The 19987-nt window shown below is 37.1% G+C and overlaps 1 protein-coding gene across 1 annotated transcript in view; it reads left to right on the forward strand.

Moving 5' to 3' along the window:
• Nucleotides 1-15515: 15515 nt before the first annotated feature.
• The window catches only part of LOC126816108 (uncharacterized), a 52675-nt gene continuing 48203 nt past the window's right edge, over nucleotides 15516-19987 (forward strand). The window contains exon 1 of the mRNA XM_050542308.2: nucleotides 15516-15675. Coding sequence (XP_050398265.1) covers nucleotides 15527-15675 — 149 coding nt within the window. The 5' untranslated portion in view covers nucleotides 15516-15526. The remainder of the gene's footprint in view (nucleotides 15676-19987) is intronic.

A 19987-nucleotide genomic window follows, 5' to 3' on the forward strand; every position in this document is an offset into this window, starting at 1 on the left:
AGTAAATTTAATTACCAACCGATAACCTTTCGTTGTCGGAAAAGTATTTGTTTATTAACGATTTGTTTTTCACCAGGCCAAAGATGAAGTTGTCCTGAACTTTCAATTAAAAGTTCTAATCTGTTTAAAAGTCACGTAGTTAACACATTGGGATGCCGTCAGCAGTAGTAGTAGCTAATTCACCGGTGGTAAAGGAGTTTATGAGCGATAATAAGAACATTTTTATTGTTAGACGAATTTGATTCACAAATATTATAACGTTAGTCCGGATCAAGTGAAAATGTGATAACCATTAATATAATGAAAGTAAAAAAATGATCATTAATATGATGAAGGTGCAAATGTGGTGTACATTAATATCTCAATTAATGTGGAATTATCCTTTGAAATCCCTATGGCCTGCCATACAAATCAATTATTAATGTGTTTTGCTTTACACAAAGACTGTATTCATTCATAGATTACGGGCATGGCGATCCCGCGTACATGTAATAGCTTAACGATTGTTTGGTTCCTTACTATTGGTGTTTATACCCGGAATTTGGACATAAATGCACCTTTGGAACCTGTCATGGACAGGAATTTGGGTTGTTATGATAATATCGCATCATCCTTAAGTATTATCATTAAAATACTAGAGTGGCCCGATGTTAATATCTTCTACGAAGCAGGAGACAATGAAATAGTTCTAAATACACTCCACTACATTGAACAAAACGTTTTGGGTTTCCAAACAACAGCCTTTGACATGACCGGAATAAGCCGATCGAAAATGGAGAACTTGCTACGGCAAATATATCAGAAGAAATCCAGGGAAGTCCGAATTATTCTGTTCCTGAGTAATACAACTTCTGAATTTTTGAAAATAGCAAATACTTTTGACTCTCGTTCAAATAAAACAACGAATTATAGATCGGGTTCAAGATGGATTATTCTGTCATCTTTAATATTTAAAAGACAATTGTTGGATTTTGAATTACAGAACATAATAGTGTTGACCTGTTCCGGCCATACTGTTGACCCTTTTACAATATCAGATGGGAAGATAACAACAATTGACTGTTTAAACCGCAATTGCATACCTACAACGGAACCGGAGCGCGAGAATTGTTCGGCGAATTTATTGTTTCCAAATATTAAACACATATATAGCAACCGCCATGTTCTTATTGGAACCCTGGTATCAAATTTCTTACAGAAACATGTTGACAAATACAATGACACTGTTTATTCTGGTGTCGTCGTAGAATTGTCTGAAATATTGGCTAAATATCTAAATTTTACTTTTACTTTCAGTGAACCAAGTGATGGTAAATATAGCGGTAAATCCAGCGATGGAAAATGGCAAGGATTGGTTGGATTGTTAGATCGCAAGGAGGTGGATATGGTCATCGCTGACCTTTCGATCACTGAAGAAAGATCAGAGGTCGTAGACTTCATTCTCCCGCCATTTGCGAGAAATACCTGGTCAGTTTTGTGTAAAAGGGGAATAAAAAGAGGAAGTAACTGGATTAAAATATTTCGTCCATTAAACGCTTATGTTTACATAGGAATTCTAGCAGCGGTTGCAGTTGTGGCCATTTTGCTTCTATTGGTACCGACGAATTCTACTGAAGCAAACTGCAGTCATTGTCTCAGCCCATGGAACTGTATGATTTCTACACTGAATAACGTTCTATTTTTAATGAGTTTCTTGACAGCACGCGGGGATGGAGTTTCGACAAAAAAGGCATCGGGTCGAGTATTGGTAGCTTTTCTGTGGATTTTTTGTGTTGTGTTAACTAGTGTTTATATGGGTAACCTGACCGCCGCATTAACTGATATCAAACACTACAAACCGTTTAATAATTTGGAGGAACTGGTGGAACTACCAGATTGGAAATGGGGGATGCGTGGGTACAGTTTAGCGAAGAAAATTCTTCGGAATTCTAAAAATACCGTTATGATAAAAATATGGAAAGGCCTGGTGGAATTTAATAAAACCGACCCACGTATTTTTGATATGGATATACATATTCATATTGCTAGAATTATGACGGAGGGTGAACAGTATGTCTATTTTGGGGGCGATGCCAAGTATCAGATTATGAACAGAAATGACTGTGATCTCCAAATAGTTGACAGCATTCTCTCCAATTTTCAAACAGCCATCGCAGTTACCAAGAATTCCTACTTGACGTCAGATCTTGAATCGGCGATGGTAAAATTATCGGACAATGGATTTTTAACAATGTTAGATGAAAAAATATATCAAGACAACCGTCCACAACATTGTAAGATAAAGGACACCAAGCGGCCTCTACAATTAGAGGACATTTTAGGTGCTGTTTTGGTAGCTTCAGTTGGATTAGCCACAGCTATATTTGTTTTATTGATAGAAAAGTGTCAACATCATACTAAACCATCTCTCCACTAACCCAATGATCCCAGTCTTTTCAATAAAGCGCTAATGTTAGTAATTCATAATATCGGCAAAAGAAAAATGATTGTGAAGATCGCAGATTGAGACTGGTTGCGTGCTTGTTAAAAGAAATTCAAGACATGGATTCAGAAAACATTTCTGAAAACTGTTCAAAAAACATGTAAGAGGGAGAGAGAGAAATGGGGTTTAACGTCCACTCGACACAAACTAGGTCATTTCGGGACTAACATATGGTTTAATTTTATTTCAATAATTCGCTTGCGCATAGGGGTCTTTAGCAGTGGGAGGAAACCGAAGGACCCGGAGAAAACCCACGAGGTTGGACAGGCGACCCTACTCCTTGTCACGTACAACCGGGGATTCGAAACCAAAACATGTAAGAAGTAAATGTGCAATTTGAATAAACATATTATATATTATTACATGCAGTGCTAGGGAAAGGGGACAAATTTACATAGCATGTTTGCTATACGCAAGTCCCACGACTGCAAAACAATGCTCCAGAAGTATACAACAAAATACAGTTGGACGAAAAAGTGCAACAATCAGATATTACATCAATACCTTGACTAGGTCCGATAATGAGCATTTTCTGCTCAGGGTAAGCAGAGTGGTAAGCAATTTGATTTGTCGAGAATTTTCTGATTAGGCAAATTAGAGACTTTAATCTGATTGGTTGAGACTTTGGAACACAATAACTCTCCCATGTTTTCATCATAAATTTTAATTGTATATTTATCATTTCGATTTTGTATTTTAAATATTTATATGCATAAAAGATTTTTTTATTATTAATTTTATTTACTATGATATCGATTTTATTTATGCATAAATTATACTTTTCTCTGATATTTATTTAACTTAAATAAATCACCATGTTTGGCGCAATATAGCCCGGCGGGTGCTGCCGTGCTTAACACGATATTTCATTTCTCTTATGTTACAGGTTGACTAAAATCAGATCCTATTTCGTTTCGTTTTTATTGTTAGTAATTTCGTTAGACTTGTCTTCACTATGTGGGTCATATTCCTGAAGCAATGGCCCGAAAAATCCCTCTCTGGCCATTGCTGGATTAGCTTCTGATACTTGCGCTTTTCAGGGAGTGTGTCTATTCTTCCCGTTCAATCAAATCTATCCAAAAGCACAGCAACATGACAGCCCTTCTTTTAATCTGGGGCCTTTCCTAAAACTTTGGACAGTGATTTAAGGTATTAAAAGCGGTGAAAGTGTTGCTCGTCTCAAAACAATATTGTTTACATGATATACACAGTTTAAAAATCGTGCTGACAGTTGATAGCCTTGTTTGTCACACAATTAGTTTTTCTGCAATATGCTGCTATGCACTGGTTAATTAGGAATATTAAAATCGTGAGTCATGACGTAACGTTATGTAAACATATTTGGTCCAATGTGGAGCTATGTTTAAATCGTAATGATATTGTTACGCAGTAAGCTATTGGTTGTTAATCGGACTATTGACCAGTCATAATTTAGAACAAGAATGTGCACTCTGTACAGCAGTGAGTTGTGGGATTAGTTCTAATCAAACGAAACACTGCGAGGAGTATATTAGTTCTAATCAAACGAAACACTGCGAGGAGTATGTATGTGGGTAAACATTCGCCGTGTTGGGAAACAATTTAAAGCAAAAGTAAACTAGACGCTGATACAGATCACAACTTCGGGTTTTAAAATCATTTATTTTCTGCAGTCCATTAAAATATTTCTTTGTGTGTGACTCTTCCCAGATAAAAGTTACCTGAAAAGTGAAAGAAGAGCCAGCAGCAACACAGAACAGAACAATTTAAACATGTACATGTATAAGAATAGTACATTACATTAAATACAAATTAGATAGATTTATATGCACAGCTATTGTTAATAAAGGGTTGTGTAGATCCTTATTCCGTTTGTCATTATTATTCGATTATATTATTAATAAAATGATCGTTCGTTCGTTTCTAGAGTTTTACGTCCACTTCCACCTAAGGTGATATCGTAGACAAAAAATAAAAAAAATAATCGTACAGATGGGTATAAACTGTAATTAGTACAGGAATAAAAAGAACAAACAATTATTTAGGATGAAAAATGAGCCACGAGCAATAGGTCCTGACATTAAAAACATAATATATATATATATATATATATATATATATACAGTAATTAGTTATAGATGAAAGTGATAATAAAAGATGAAAGAACAGGTATTATAGGGGTGAACTGAAGCCATAAGCAGTTTATCCTGACAGTAAAAACAAGATGCAGTAAAAGTAAATTTGTAAATATTTTAAGGAAATATACCAAATTAAAAACAATATTAAATATTAAAATTAACGGGTAATAACTGTATGAATTTTTCTGGGATGATGTAAACTACATTTTGATGATGCGATCATACGTTCTTGGAATGTAAATTTCTGGGTTCCTGTTTTATTTATTTGTGTTATATGCTTGATAACGACTTGTGAAATCTTGTTGAAACGTCGCAGTGAAATAAACCATAGTGATTGTTATCCATAAATAGTATGTTATTTGATTATGTTCCAATTACTAAATGCCATTCAAAGAATATAATATAAATGATAGCTGTGATAATTATCTTTTATTATTTCTCTTTCTTGTGTTTTACTAATTATCTTACTTTTATTTTAATATTTTCTATATTATATACACGTGTCTATTTGGTGATATTTTAAGAATTTCAAATGTACGTGCCGTTCCTATTGTATGTTGTACCTTATTACCTGTATATCCTTTTTCTATTTATATTTTTCTATTTTCATATTTGCTTTTATATCTATATTGTAAACTGCACTGGAGCACAGTACTGTGGAAGTGGCGCTATATAAATCATCCATAATAATAAATATCCCAAAATAATAAAGAATATGTAGTGTTTTAATGTCCTAAAATTTTCTGCAGCGGCGTTGCTAAAGAGTCCAATCAATCGAAATGCCGCTGGTAAAGGGCACAAGCCTTGGCTTGGCGTGATTCGAAACTTCGCCACTTGACTCAATGACGGATCCCGTGATCACGCAAGCCCCCGTAAGGTATGGCAATGGATAATGTGAAATAACAACCTGCTGATGATAACAACCTGTAACGATTATATATATAAATACCAACGATTGGATATCTATATCTGCCGTAATCATATCGTTTCTACCTGTTTACACCTTATCTTGTGATTGATCTAGAGGTATATACACCCAATTAGTAGAACAATTACTGAAACAATTATCTTTTACGTTTGGAAGTGAAACCAAAACCATTATATATATTTGTACAGATTCCTGAACATATGTAAGCATGACGGATAGCATGTTTTCATTGTTGACTTACTCCTTGTCACGTACAACCGGGGATTCGAAACAACATTCAGACAAATATTGTACGAATGATCTCATACCAATTAAAACAATATATTGATGATTTCAGACCAGTTAAAATAATATATCAACAAGTTGTTAAAATCTAATAACAAGCATTATTATCAGTAGTCCTAATATTAGACAAGTGTAAAGTGAAATAATCTATAGCGATATAGATTAGCAACCAGCAATTCTTGTTGACAATCAGAACATATAAACGCCGGTGCTTTTAATATATTTTAATTTAAAGTTATAACAACAAAATAAAATAAAACCAAGTACGAACAATCCAAGACAATATTCGAAGTCCTACAAAACCGGTATAGGCAAAATAGCGTAATCAGCACAGAATAAAATTTTGTAGGATATATTTTCCCACTTCTTATAAGATATGATAAAACTATTATTGTTCCAGCAAAATAAAAAGAAAATGTTTCCTACATTTTTCATGGTCAACTTTTACAAACGTCCCCAAACCTTAAACCTTGCCATGTCTAGCTACACATTATTTGTTTTGGCCATTAATCGTCTAGGTATGTCTGCCGTGTATTCTCTTAAATCCTGGCGTGGCAAGGAGTAGGGTCGCCTGTCCAACCTTGTGGGTTTTCTCCGGGTCCTCCGGTTTCCTCCCACTGCTAAAGACCCCTACGCGCAAGCGAATTATTGAAATAAAATTAAACCATATGTTAGTCCCGAAATGACCTAGTTTGTGTCGAGTGGACGTTAAACCCAATTTCTCTCCCCCCCCCCTCCCTCTCTCTTAAATCCTGGACTTCACGTCGTTATCATTTTGGACTTGACTAAATATTCGACTTTCGCAAAGACTTCAATATCACTTCACTATGACCTCCACTTCACTATGACTTAAAATACAAAACTCAGGAACACAGTGTTCTTTTTAAAACTAGTTTTTATGTTAAGTAGAAAGTAGGATACCCACATGATGTTGGAATTCCGGCCTCTAAGCCCAGGCGACCAAATGTTGTCCGATTCCTGGCCTCAAAGTCGAGGCAACTAAATGTCCCCCTGGGACCGATCTATGATGTCCAAAACATCTTCAACCCCGTTCTTTCTATAAGGAGGATACGTGACCCCCCCCCGCCCCCCCGGGGACTTGGCCAGTTACCTCCTTTATCTGATTGAAGCTACCCTGAATTTAAACACAATGTTCTAATATAGACACCAAGGAGGAGGGGCGGTTGACGGGTGTCCACATTTCTAATGCATGGGATACCATATTTGCATTACTAGCTTATGATGTCATTGCCCTATCTACAAGAAATATCTAATTAGTCCAGTTCTCGTTGTCACTTGTACTAACTAACGACTTCAATACATTAAACAGAACATCATTTAGAGTACTTAAATAACCTATACACAATATATAGTATTACAACTGGTGGTGTTTTAAGAATAGATATCCTACAAGTATCGATACCATTGCTAACGATGAAATGAAATGGGGGGTTCAGCGTCCCACCTTCAGAAAATGGCGGGTTTAAAGTAAGTAATAACGGGGTCTGAAAATGAATTTTAAAGTGCTCTTTGCCAAATAATCTACTAAGAATTATGGCTTAAATTTAATTTATATTTCTACATTTACAGAATACTGTTTCCCCACCACCCTTTATTAATATTATCGTTCCGGCACAGTTCACTACTCTTCGGTCATTAACTTTACGAATAGAACGTACCATAAACTCCACTTTCCGTTCCAGCCCGGGGCCACGGTGGCTAAGTGGGTAAGATGATGGCTCGTTAGTCTGGAGGCCGCGTGTTCGATCCCTGTATTGGTTGAAGGGGGGTTGGAGGACCGAATGGTTAGCACGTGCACGCTGTATCATAAGGTCTGTTAAAAAGTCAACTGGCGTGGTTTCGATTCCCCGGTTGTACGTGACAAGGAGTTGGGTCGCCTGTCCAACCTCGTGGGTTTCCTCTCCCTGCTAAAGACCCCTACGCGCAAGCGAATTATTGACGTAAAATTGAACCATATGTTAGTCCCGAAATGATCTAGTTTGTGTCGAGTGGAGGTTAAATTTCAGAAGCCCATCTTTTCACGGTAAGATCACAACATCAATGTTGATTTAAATTGACTAATAATTCCTGTTTTCAATGTCGAAGACTTTGAATGATATTGAATTAGAGACTTAACTACTTTAAGATCGCTGGTTAGCTCCCGGTGTCGGCCGAGTAAGTTTATAGGGACTTTCCGACTTGGTTTCCGCTTGTCAGTGGTGCAAGACGGAGGGCCTGGCAAAGACAGCTGTCTAGTCGTTCGAATGGGACGAAAAATCTAGGTCCCGTGTATACATTGGCGTGCACGTAAAAGATCCATTGACAGTTAGAATTCGACATGAAGAGCAGAACAGTAGGATATTAAAACCCATTAAATTTCCAACCATTCAAACTTCCATACATTTTAAAGTCCCATGATTGTGTAATAATATGGCGTGGACGTCTCGGTCCCGACCATAACCATTGCGTGCAGAACTGCACTATATGTTATGTACATAGTTCAATCTACGATGCTGTTAATGTTTACAAAGCCGAAATACGGTTAGCAGCTATTAAAGTAATTGTTAGATATTTTTGGGGTTAACGAGTTAAAAATTCGTCAGGAAAAAATCAATGATTTCCGATAATATTAGAGTGCACGTTTCATGACGCTTTTAAAACAAGTTTGATTTAAAGCAGGACCATATTGTCGAAATCGGAACCGGACCGGACAAAAAGCGGAACTCCGTTTTAAAACGGGAACAAATCATGTCTGCACCGACTAGGGTAATGAAGACGGGCATATATTAAATAATAGTATAGCCAAATTACGTCATAATTAGAGCCAGGGAGCTTATTAATAGCAGAAGTCTCATTTATTGACAGGTGAATAATGTTCAATAGATTGCAGTTGATATCAGATCATCCAAGGATGGAACGAATATAGAACAAACTCAACAATCCTGGATGTTGACAGAAATTATAGACGACTGCATTTTCAACCACCCTATATGCCAAGTACACAATTTTCTATTTAATCATACAATTATCCAATATAATTTCAGATATTTATAACTGGTTCAATTTAACCAAAGTGATCGGATCCTATATTTAGCTATTTACAGTCAACCATTACTGTAATAATAACAGAATGAAAAGAGATTTAACAGATAAACACAGCCAAATGGTAATATTTATCTTGATGATTACTGTGTGTTGTGCGGAATGGCTAAGCTCATTTCCACTGATATCATTCATAACAGACCAAAAATTGTTTCAGGGATTCCAATACAATTGATCTAACGTAGCTTAAAATTTGTAAATTCTTGTGAAAAACATTGCTGAGACGATTGCAAGTAGAAATGTTCTGATACACATTTTTATAGTGATGTAAGTGTCGATGTGATCAGCATTAATATCATGAGGAAAGTGATCTAGTGGGATCATCCAGATCAATTACTGATGTGTTTAATTTATAAACAGGGTGTATTATTCAAAGATGACTGGCATGTCGATCACACGCATATTTATTACCTTAACGGTTGTTTGCTCTCTTACTGTTGGTGTTTTGTCTCAGATTTTAGACATATATGCACCAACGGAGCAGGAATTGGAAATGGACAGTAATTGTGCTTCCGATAATATCGCTTCCGTGTTAAGTACTATGATTAAAACATTGGAATGGCAGGATGTCAATATTATCTACGAAACACGACACGGTGAAATACTTCTAAATACACTGCGCCACATTGAACAAGAACTTGTGGGTTTCCAAACAATAGTTTATGACGTAACAGGGATAAGCCGATCCAACATGGAGAATATGCTTCTGCAAATATATCAGGAGAAATCCAGAGAAGTTCGAATTATTCTATTCCTGAGTAACACAACTTTAGAACTTTTGAAAATAGCAAATACTTTTGACTCTCGTACAAATAAAACAACGAATTATAGAACAGGTTCAAGATGGATTATTCTGTCATCTTTAATTTTCAAAAGACAATTCTTGGATTTTGAATTGCAAAACATTATCGTGTTGGTCTGTTCCCGCCATCTTGTTGAGCATTATACACTATCAGATGCGAAGATAACTCCTATTGACTGTTTAAACTATTGTCGCGCGCATAAAATGGAACTAGAGCGCAAGAGTTGTTCTGTGGGGTCTCTGTTCCCAAATATTAAACACAGATACAACAACCGCCATTTTCTTATTGGAACCTTGGAATCTGACTTGTTACAGAGAAATGTTGACAAATACAATAACACTGTCTATTCTGGTGTCGTTGTCGAATTGTCTGAAATATTGGCTAAATATTTAAATTTTACTTTTACGTTCGTTCAACCAACTGATGGTAAATATGGCGGTAAATCCAGCGATGGAAAATGGCAAGGATTGGTTGGATTATTAGATCGTAAGGAGGTGGATATGGTCATCGCCGAATTTTCGATCACTGGAGAAAGATCAAAAGTTGTAGATTTCATTCTCCCGCCATTTGCGACATATACGTGGTCAGCATTGTGTAAAAGGGGAATACAAAGAGAAAGTAACTGGATTAAAATATTTCGTCCATTTAGTATTTGCGTTTACAAAACAACTTTAGCAACAGTTGTCGCTGTAGCCGTTTTACTCCTCTTGGTACAGACGTAGTCTACTGAAGAAAGTGGTAATTATGGATTCAGTCTGTGGAACCATATGATTTCTCTTCTGAATAACGTTCTAGTTTTAATAAGTTTCTTAACAGCACGCGGAGATGGCGTTTCCGCCAAGAAGGTGTCGGTTCGAGTATTGGTTGCTTTCCTATGGATGTTTTGCATTGTGTTAACTAGTGTTTATATGGGTAACCTGACCGCCACATTAACTGATATTAAATACCACAAACCCTTCAATAGTTTGGAGGAACTGGTGGAATTACCAGATTGGAAATGGGGGATGGCTGGATATAATTTAGGGAAGAAACTTATTGGGAATTCTAAAAATAATTTAATGATTAAAATATGGAACGGGATGGAGGAATTTAATAAAACAGACCCAACTATCTTTGACAAGGATATAAATGTACATGTTAAAAGAATTCTAAGCAGTGGTGAACAGTATGTCTTTCTTGGAGCTGAAGCCAAGTATCAGATTATGAACAGAAACGATTGTGCTCTAGAAATTGTCGATAGCTTCCTCTCCAATTTTCAAACAGCCGTCGCAGTTACTAAGAATTCCTACTTGACGCCAGATCTTGAATCAGCGATGGTAAAATTATCGGACAATGGTTATTTAAAAATGTTGAATGACAAAATATATAAAGACAACCGTCCGCATTATTGTAAGATAAAGAACACAAAACGACCGCTACTATTGGAGGATATTTTAGGTGCTGTCTTGATGGCTTCAGTTGGATTAGCTACGGCTATATTTGTTTTATTGATAGAAAAATGTGCTGGCTCAGTTCGAAAAGCACTTTCACACTAATCAAGCCGTCCCAACATGGAACTAAAGAATAGGAAATGTTCAGTTAATTCTTTGTGCCCGAATATTAAAAACCCACATATAGGAGCCCACATGTTCGTTTGGAACCTTGGTATCCGACAAGCTACATTAATATGTTTAATTAATACGACAAGAGTGTTTATTCTGATGTAAATTATGTGCAAATCTTTTGGATAATTCAAAGGTCAATATTATTGTCCGACTCACATAAACATGTAAAAGAAATTGGATGATTTAGATTTTCGTGCACATCAGACCGCAACTTATGGCGCCTGTCTTTACGGAAAATGTAAATTATGTCGATGAGTGTTATTTTGAAACATTCCGGAGTTCCCCCTTTCCAAAATCCCTGCGAACGTGACAGACGTTATAGCTACATAGAAGTGAGACTTCTAGAACATAGACTTTCAGATGAGGACAACCTTACTATGATGTATGCGGATCCCTGGGTTATGAGACCCACGGTTGCGAGGGTCACACTTAGATAACCAAACAGTCGATCTTTATTTCAAGTCCATCTCGCGTCCGTTGTATCTATGACAGATTAGCTCATTGGAAAAACTACAGGATAGGGTTTTTCTTATACTCTTTCCTTGTCTCCCTTACCCATCAAAACATTCACTGCTATGAGCTATGACCAGTTCAAATAAACGGTTGCCATGCTAAATACGCCCACAATTTGCACGAAATGGATGAGGAAGAGATAAACAATAGAATGTTTCAATGGCATTTAGTAACTGAACTAGAGTATACAGGTCACAATTCTATGGAATACAATTACTGCTTATTACTGAGCGACGTTTCGACTAGGCTTCTCTAGTCATTATCAAGCTATGATAATGACTAGAGAAGCCTAGTCGAAACGTCGCTCAGTAAAAAGCAGTAATTGTATTCCATAGAATTGTGACCTGTATATAAATCAATAGGGCTCAACCTCTCATTCAAGACCATTTGATCCTTAACATATTTGTCAAGTTTGATCAGAATGGGACAACAATGGTAGCCCCCCTCTGGAGGGCCTATAGAAAATCCATACATGTTTCAACTTTCGCGTGATAAGCAGTGGCTATAGCTCTAGAATGTATGGTCTGATGCGTACCAAAGTCGAACTCCTCCAACAACTTTTGATCCTTAACAGGTTAAGTTTCATCGTGAAAGTTCCACAAACTTCATTCATATTTTCATCTGGACGTATACTGTCGTCGCCCCTGTCTGTCCGTCCCGAGGTCTGTCCACAATTTGTTTGTGGACACTCTACAGGTCACAATTTTCATTCAATTTTGACGAAACTTAAAATATAGGTCTATCTCCCAGAGATCTCGATTCCTTTCGATATTGGCATATATCGGACCATAACGTCATGGATTATGGGCATGGCCCCTGATTGTACGAAAAATCACGTTTTTAGCTTATGTGGACACTCTAGAAGTCACAATTTTCATCTGATTTTGATGAAACTTGAAATGCATGTTCTTGGTCCCTTTCGATATTTGCGCATATCGGATGGTAACTTCCTAAATTATGGCCCCTGATTGTACGACAAATCGCTTTTTGTTAGATTGTTCTCCATCTCTTACACAATATGGGCGTATCTTGCCTGATTGATTATCGATGTCGCGATTTGTTAATTGCCTTATGCTTTAAGTCACTTATTAAAAGACTGAAACACATTAAACATCGTCTACTAAGAACGAGAGGATCGACTGGAATACATTAAAATAAACCAAAATCATGATAAACAAGATAAAGTATACATTTATTTTTGATTTACTAGCGAAAAATAAAAATATTGAATCAAATATATAAACATGTTTCAATTAAAGATACATTCCCACAAAAGTATTTACCCGATGGTTATTTCCAATAAAAGTATGGCAGTTTTGGTATACATGTATATTATGGAAAGTAGAAACACCAAATCTTACTAGAAAGATACCCATGGAACGCGCATGAGAGGGCTGACGATTAGGGGCTGTCGGCTCTAGTGACGTCAAAGGTTGCACGCGTAGATTGTGGAAAAGGTGAGAGATTCTTAATCGTACAATAAGTTCAGAGATAAAAAAAAAAACACGAAAAAGACGTGGGCAGCGGATATTCCGAGACTTTACTTCGATATTTATGATACATGGACAGCGATTACAGAGTGGGGAGGGGGGGGGATAACGTCCACTCGACATAAACTATGTCATTTCGGTTCAATTTCATTTCAATAATTCGCTTGCGCGTAGGGGTCTGTAGCAGTGGGAGGAGACCAGAGAACCCAGAGAAACCCCACGAGGTTGGACAAGCGACCCTACTCCTTGTCAGGTACAACCGGGGATTCGAAACCACGCCAGTTGACTCAATTACAGACCTTATGATACAACGCGCACGCGCTAACCATTCTGCCATCCAACCCCCTGTTTTGAGATGGATTAGAATATGTTTTAGTTCAAATATATCATCAAATCACCCAGTTTATACGCGGGAAGGTATCTTTAATACAAACTAAGTGTCAGTATTGAACATTACGATGTGAATTCGATCATACTGCCAAGGCTCATTTGTATTCAACCCATTATCAAAATAATAGACTAGAAAGAGATTTAACGTCAACACGAGTCTTAATATATAGTAATATATATTTCCATGGTAACGCGTGCAATATACGTCAGCTGTGATACTATGCAGTTAACCAGAACCTTAATGCTACTAAATGTGGACACCCCCATGACACGATTCTGCAATATTCGTAGACATGCGTCATTCACAGATCCCCCCCCCCCCCCACACACACACAGGCTATTGATAAGAATTGTTCATTTGTTTTCTTTTCGAAAGGTGACATAATATTATCTTATTGGGCAGTAGGGGCAAAGGTGGCATACTATGTGAAATATTAAAGAGCGCCGATGTACGTAGTGAAAGTGAAGTTAACACTTAAATACCATGTTGTATTTTGCGATTTGCCCCATTATTTTATAAATTTAGTTTTGCTGGTTCGGTCTTTTGATTTTATTAACACATCGTTAAGTACTTCTGTGACACAGGAAAGGGTCAAATCGGCGAATTCGTCCGGCGACGCTGGATTGTGTCACACAGTAATGTTGTGCGATGGGGTTAGTCTGTTGTGTGATGTGTTCAGACAATAGCTGTTACATGCCTACTCGATTTACGATACAGTTTATAACAGTTTATTTTGAAATTTGGCTGGAAGATTTGGCCTGGGCGTATTTCCGTGTCGTACATTTCTTGTACAACAACTGGGATAAAGATGTGGACATACGCCATGCAGATTGCTACGCCCTCACGTCGAAAATACAGCCCACTTTTAGTTCGATTTCCATGTGTCAAATGACCTTTAACTGCCTCAGTACCTCGGATTTTAGTCCCATCGGTATCACGTTAAAGATCCCTCGGTTTTTAGTCCCATCGGTATCAAGTTAAAGATCACTTGACTGTTGGAAATCGAAATTAGAAGGTTAATATTTTGGAACTGGAACTGTTCCCTAAGCGTTACTCGATTTTTTGTTGTTCTTCTTATGTGACTCCGCCAATCCAAGTACAATCGACATGAAACTAGACATGCGTCTTCCTATGCATCGATTGACGAACTCCGATTGTTAATATGACGTCACGATCCCAAGATGGCGTCATGCTCGGATCCTGATCCCTATAGCGCTATCGGCTTTGTTGAATTAAAATAACTCGTTATGATCTGTATGAGTCGCCGATTCTATCGACATTATTGATAATGAAAGACCCCAACGTATTTGCACGAAAAGTTGTAATAAACTTTTTATATGTTATTTATGATCTCTGCTGATATTATATTAAGGGTTATTATAACTTGAGCAGGGTACTTTACAATACGAGTATAAATAATAACGAGTTGATTACCTGACTTCTATAAAACACCTGACAGACTGATTGATTATAGAAGGTCTTATAATTACAGGTACACAATGTCCAGGTGATCGTCTAAAGAACTCGTCGTAGACTTTCTTTATACTTGACGTTGTTATTATGTAGTGGAATTAATGGCAAATTCATTATATGCACGCTCATATACGTTAATTGCTAAAACATCAGGCCTTCAGCGAAACCCAGTTGCTTAGAGTAATATGATATGGCTCTGCATTGACACATTCGATAAGTTTGGAGACGGAAGACGTTAGACCCACAAATCGCCATCTTAATTTCTGCCAACATCACAAATGGAAGGTAATATAACTTTAGCACTGAAGTAGTGCCCCGAGTGGTTTTATTTTTATACTATGGGTTCTATGTATATGGGAAGTGATTTAATCAACTCAAATCAACTTATATCTACAATGTATCAACGCACGTGGATTCAACCCGTTCCTGTCTCCAGATTACAACCCACGTGGATTCAACCAGGCCCTGTTCACAAATTACAATATGGGTAAGTGACATGATAAACATGGATATCATACTTTACACGTGTTATTCCATATTTTGAAACATTTATTTCGTACTAATGGGGTTTAACGTCCACTTGACACAAACTAGGTCATTTCAGGACTAACATATGGTTCAATTTTATTTCAATAATTCACATGCGCGTAGGGGGTTTAGCAGTGGAAGAAAACCGGAGGACCTGGGGAAAACCCATGAGGTTGGACAAGCGACCCTACTCCTTGTCACCTACAACAGGGGAATCGAAACTACGCCAGTTGACTCAATGACAGACCTTATGATACAGCGCGCACGAGCTAATCATTCGGCTACCCCCCACCCCCTGTACTATAAGAACTTCATCCATGGTTTTGAAATAGGGTTTAACGTATTTTCTACACCAATCATGCTAATGATGACAGACATGCAGGGGCGGATTTGGCCATCGGGCGATCGCCCGAAGGGCCGGCGGACAAAAAATGATACAAATAATTTTGTCCAATTCGTCTTAAAAACCTTTTTCTGCTGAACATTATGTGGGGGGGGGGGGGCATTAGACCGGTCATGGAGCGATGATGATCATGTTGTATATGGCCGGTGGCTTTAACGGGCCGCCACGCCATCACTGGAGTATTGAATGGGCTGGTGTAATAGACTTTCTGGGCCGGGTGTGCTGGGTGTGGGCCGAATTGGGAATGGTCAAAACTTTCTCAACTAGTCGCATTTTTTAACCAGTTAAATTCTCTTGACTCTTGACGATACAATGATAATACGTTAATTAGTAATGACGATATGATAATTGTTAATTACTTGCAAGTTGGGGTGTTAGCCTAAATTAATCGATTTATGAGATATATTATTTGACAAAGATTATCATCAGATATGCCACCAAATCGCATATTTGGGGTTCATTTTTCAAAATTTTCCCGGGGGAGAGCCCCAGGACCCCCCGTCCGGACTCCGCGGTCAGTAAAAGGGGCCGCTCCGAGACGGGAGCCAGGGCCGGTTCCCGGCCCCAATCCGCCCCTGCAGACATGCGGTATGTAGTGGGCCATTATGTAAATTTTGATTGGACAGCAGCGAGAAGGTCTACTCTTATTATCCAACTGTGAAGGGTTCTGTTACATACACTACTAATTTTTACACGCTGCAACTGACAAGCGAAATCTAGACTGGGATCAAACCCGGGACCTTTTGGTCAGCCAGCACAATTTTCATTGAGTCTCCGTATTAGAATAGACTAGATATTTAATAAAATAAATAATATAAAATATCAATATAATACGTTGTATTCAAATTTATATTTAATTTATTTTTGTTTGAGAAATGATGTTTGCTTTGTTAAACTATCAATCTTTTTGTGTTTCCTCAGACCGGGTTCGCTGTAAAATTAAAATAAATCCTAGCTGTGTCAATTTTCAAAATAGAAAGCAGATTAGGACTCTCTCTCTCTCTCTCGCGCGAAACTTCGATATCAGATCCCAATGATATTGAACTCTACCACCCATCTCCGATCACGAAATATTTCTGTTCAGTTTTATATAGTTTTTATGTATTCAGTGGGGAATACCAACGGGGTGAGGAGGATGTGCGCCTCGCCCTATCCGACGGATTTCAAAAATTAATATATGCTCTTTTCATTCGAAGAAAGTCATATCGAGGCTCTACGAGCCAATATTACCCCTTTCTGATCTATACTCAGTCTATAGAACCCTTATCCAAATATAAAATTCTGTGTTATACATTTCGCTGTTTAAATGGTACTGCCCAAAAATACCCGAGTGATCTCTTACAATCCTATACTCCTGCAAGGACATTAAGATCTGTAGATTTTTGGACAAAGGACTTTTCCTACTCCGCCATGATCTGCCACTGGAAACAAAGAACTCTCTTTGCTGTGTTTAGTTCCAGACTTAAAAACCTTTTTGTTTAAGAAAGCATTCACTTTATGACAGTTGTGATCATTTTGGACTGCGCTTTGAGGATGCTCATGCAAGGATATGGTACAATATAAATATACTATTATTGTTATTATTATTAGTATCCATGCTCCACGAGTCAATACTACCCCTTTCTGGTCAATGCCCACCGTCTATAGAACCCTTTCATGTATGGAATTGAGCATTGATATTCTGGTGTCACATTTGGAAAATATTCAGAATGACAACCCATTTACATTTATAATTGCACTTTACTTATTTCTTTTTTCGAGTTAGTTTTGTTCAGGGAAAACAGTTATCAGAAGGTATAGACCGCTAGTCGTTTATATTAAACACTTCATAACGTAATATATCACGTAATATAATAACTTTATTGCTATATAAGGTTCTAAATAATATCGTATTGTCAATCTTATCACCACTTACCTCACCTTAATTACAGTTTAACTTGTTTACTAATCATAAAAATGAACCGAAGCAGAATAATGAATTACATTTAACACTGGGTATTGAACTTGCTGTCAATCTGAACAAGTCTTTTTATACGACCACATCAAGTGTGGTCTTATAATGTTGTCACCTGCATCCAACGTCCGTTCACAATTTTTTTGTGACCACTTTGTCTGATTTTGTTTTCGAATCTGCACGGATGTTTCATGTGATTAATTGAAGGTTAAATACTTCTAAAAATGTTGATCGTAGATTTTGGATTTATTTCTTTGTTTAAGTTGAAATTTATGAAAGCTTTTACACACAATACAAGATAGTCTTAATGGAATATTTTCAAACATTTCGCATTGTAAATTTCGAATGCGTTTTCTGCCTGTTCGCATTTTGACTTTTAAATCTTTTAAATCTTTATTCGCATTTGACTTTTTTAAAACTTGGTGCGTGTTAGGGGACATGATACCCCGACGTCTAAGTTTATAAAACCAGGTTTTTTAGGGGACCTGTCACGCCTATGTTTTAAAGTACTGATTTATAAGGGGACCCGACACGCCCATTCTATGTCCACATCTATGGTTTAAAATACCGGTATCTTAGATGACCGACACGAAAAAAGGTGGGTTTATAAACTTCCGGGTTATTAACATATTTCAACTAAGGCATAGTGTTCCAAACTCCAATATATGTACTATAACCTGTACGATACCCGTACCGGAACATCTGATACCACTGTTCACTTATCTAATAGTTAGTGCAGGACAACTTCACCTGACGCAAAGCTACTTCTGAATGGGGATAGTCTGCCAGTTGACGTCATGAGTTAGAACGTAGAACGTCAAAAAATGTAACAACAATAACGGGTATAATCGGGATAGAATCTCGGAAAAGGCTAAAAAAATAAAAATAAGGTGTAGTCAGCAGATGTTGAGATATAATATGTTACCTATTAGTTTTCGTTGTAACAATTGATATGTCTGATTTAAGGGTTGGATCAAAATGTCGATAAGGACTTCACGGTAATAGTCTATCATATATTTAAACTAGAAGTAATAAGAGATACACCACTTGAATAACTAAAGTTATATTACCATATATCATATATCAATTAGTTACATACTTACCAACAAACAAACAGTATTGTAACTATCGGTTTACATAATAAGAAATCAGCGGTGTCTACAGTAAATGATATTTCGTGGATCTTTACTATATTTGAGATGAGATGAAGTTTACGGAGCAGCTTCATCTAAATCATTGGGCGATAGTCATTGGATCTTGGGTTTATACTGTACCTGAGGTCAGATTACGTTACGTCTAAATTATTAGACTGTATTTAGTGTATACTGTAACTGGGATCCAATGAAGGTATTAGACGACAATTACATTGATCTTGGGTATATATTTTTCTGAGGACAGATGCACATGATGCACATATCGGTATGCTGATATTTAAAATGTTATTGATTGGAAAGAATTAGATGATATTTTGGTGAAATTATTAGATGATACATATACTATATAGGAGGTCAGATAAAGTTTGGAGATATTTCTTGGGCATTTCATTGATGCAGTAGTTATCGGTACAGTGAAATAAGTTAAATCTTGAAACTTGGTGTATTAATATTAAATAGATGATAATTATTTCTTGTGCAGTGGTACTATATTTCATATTAATGGATAATTTAATTATGGCCTGGTGAGCATCCAGTATTGAGTAAGTTTCTCATTAAATTGTCAAATTATTCAAACTTCCGGTTAATCCTTCGTTATATACAAACATATTATCGTATATAGCTGGCCACACCATTAATATAAATACAGCATTAGAGCAACCCCGGGGGGGGGGGGGGGACTGAATGGCTAGCACGTGCGTGCTGTTTCATAAAGCTTGTCATTGAGTCAACTGGCGTGGTTTCGAATCTCCGGTTGTTA

This window comes from Patella vulgata, chromosome 3 (genome assembly GCF_932274485.2).
Source record: "Patella vulgata chromosome 3, xgPatVulg1.2, whole genome shotgun sequence".
Taxonomy (NCBI): domain Eukaryota; kingdom Metazoa; phylum Mollusca; class Gastropoda; family Patellidae; genus Patella; species Patella vulgata.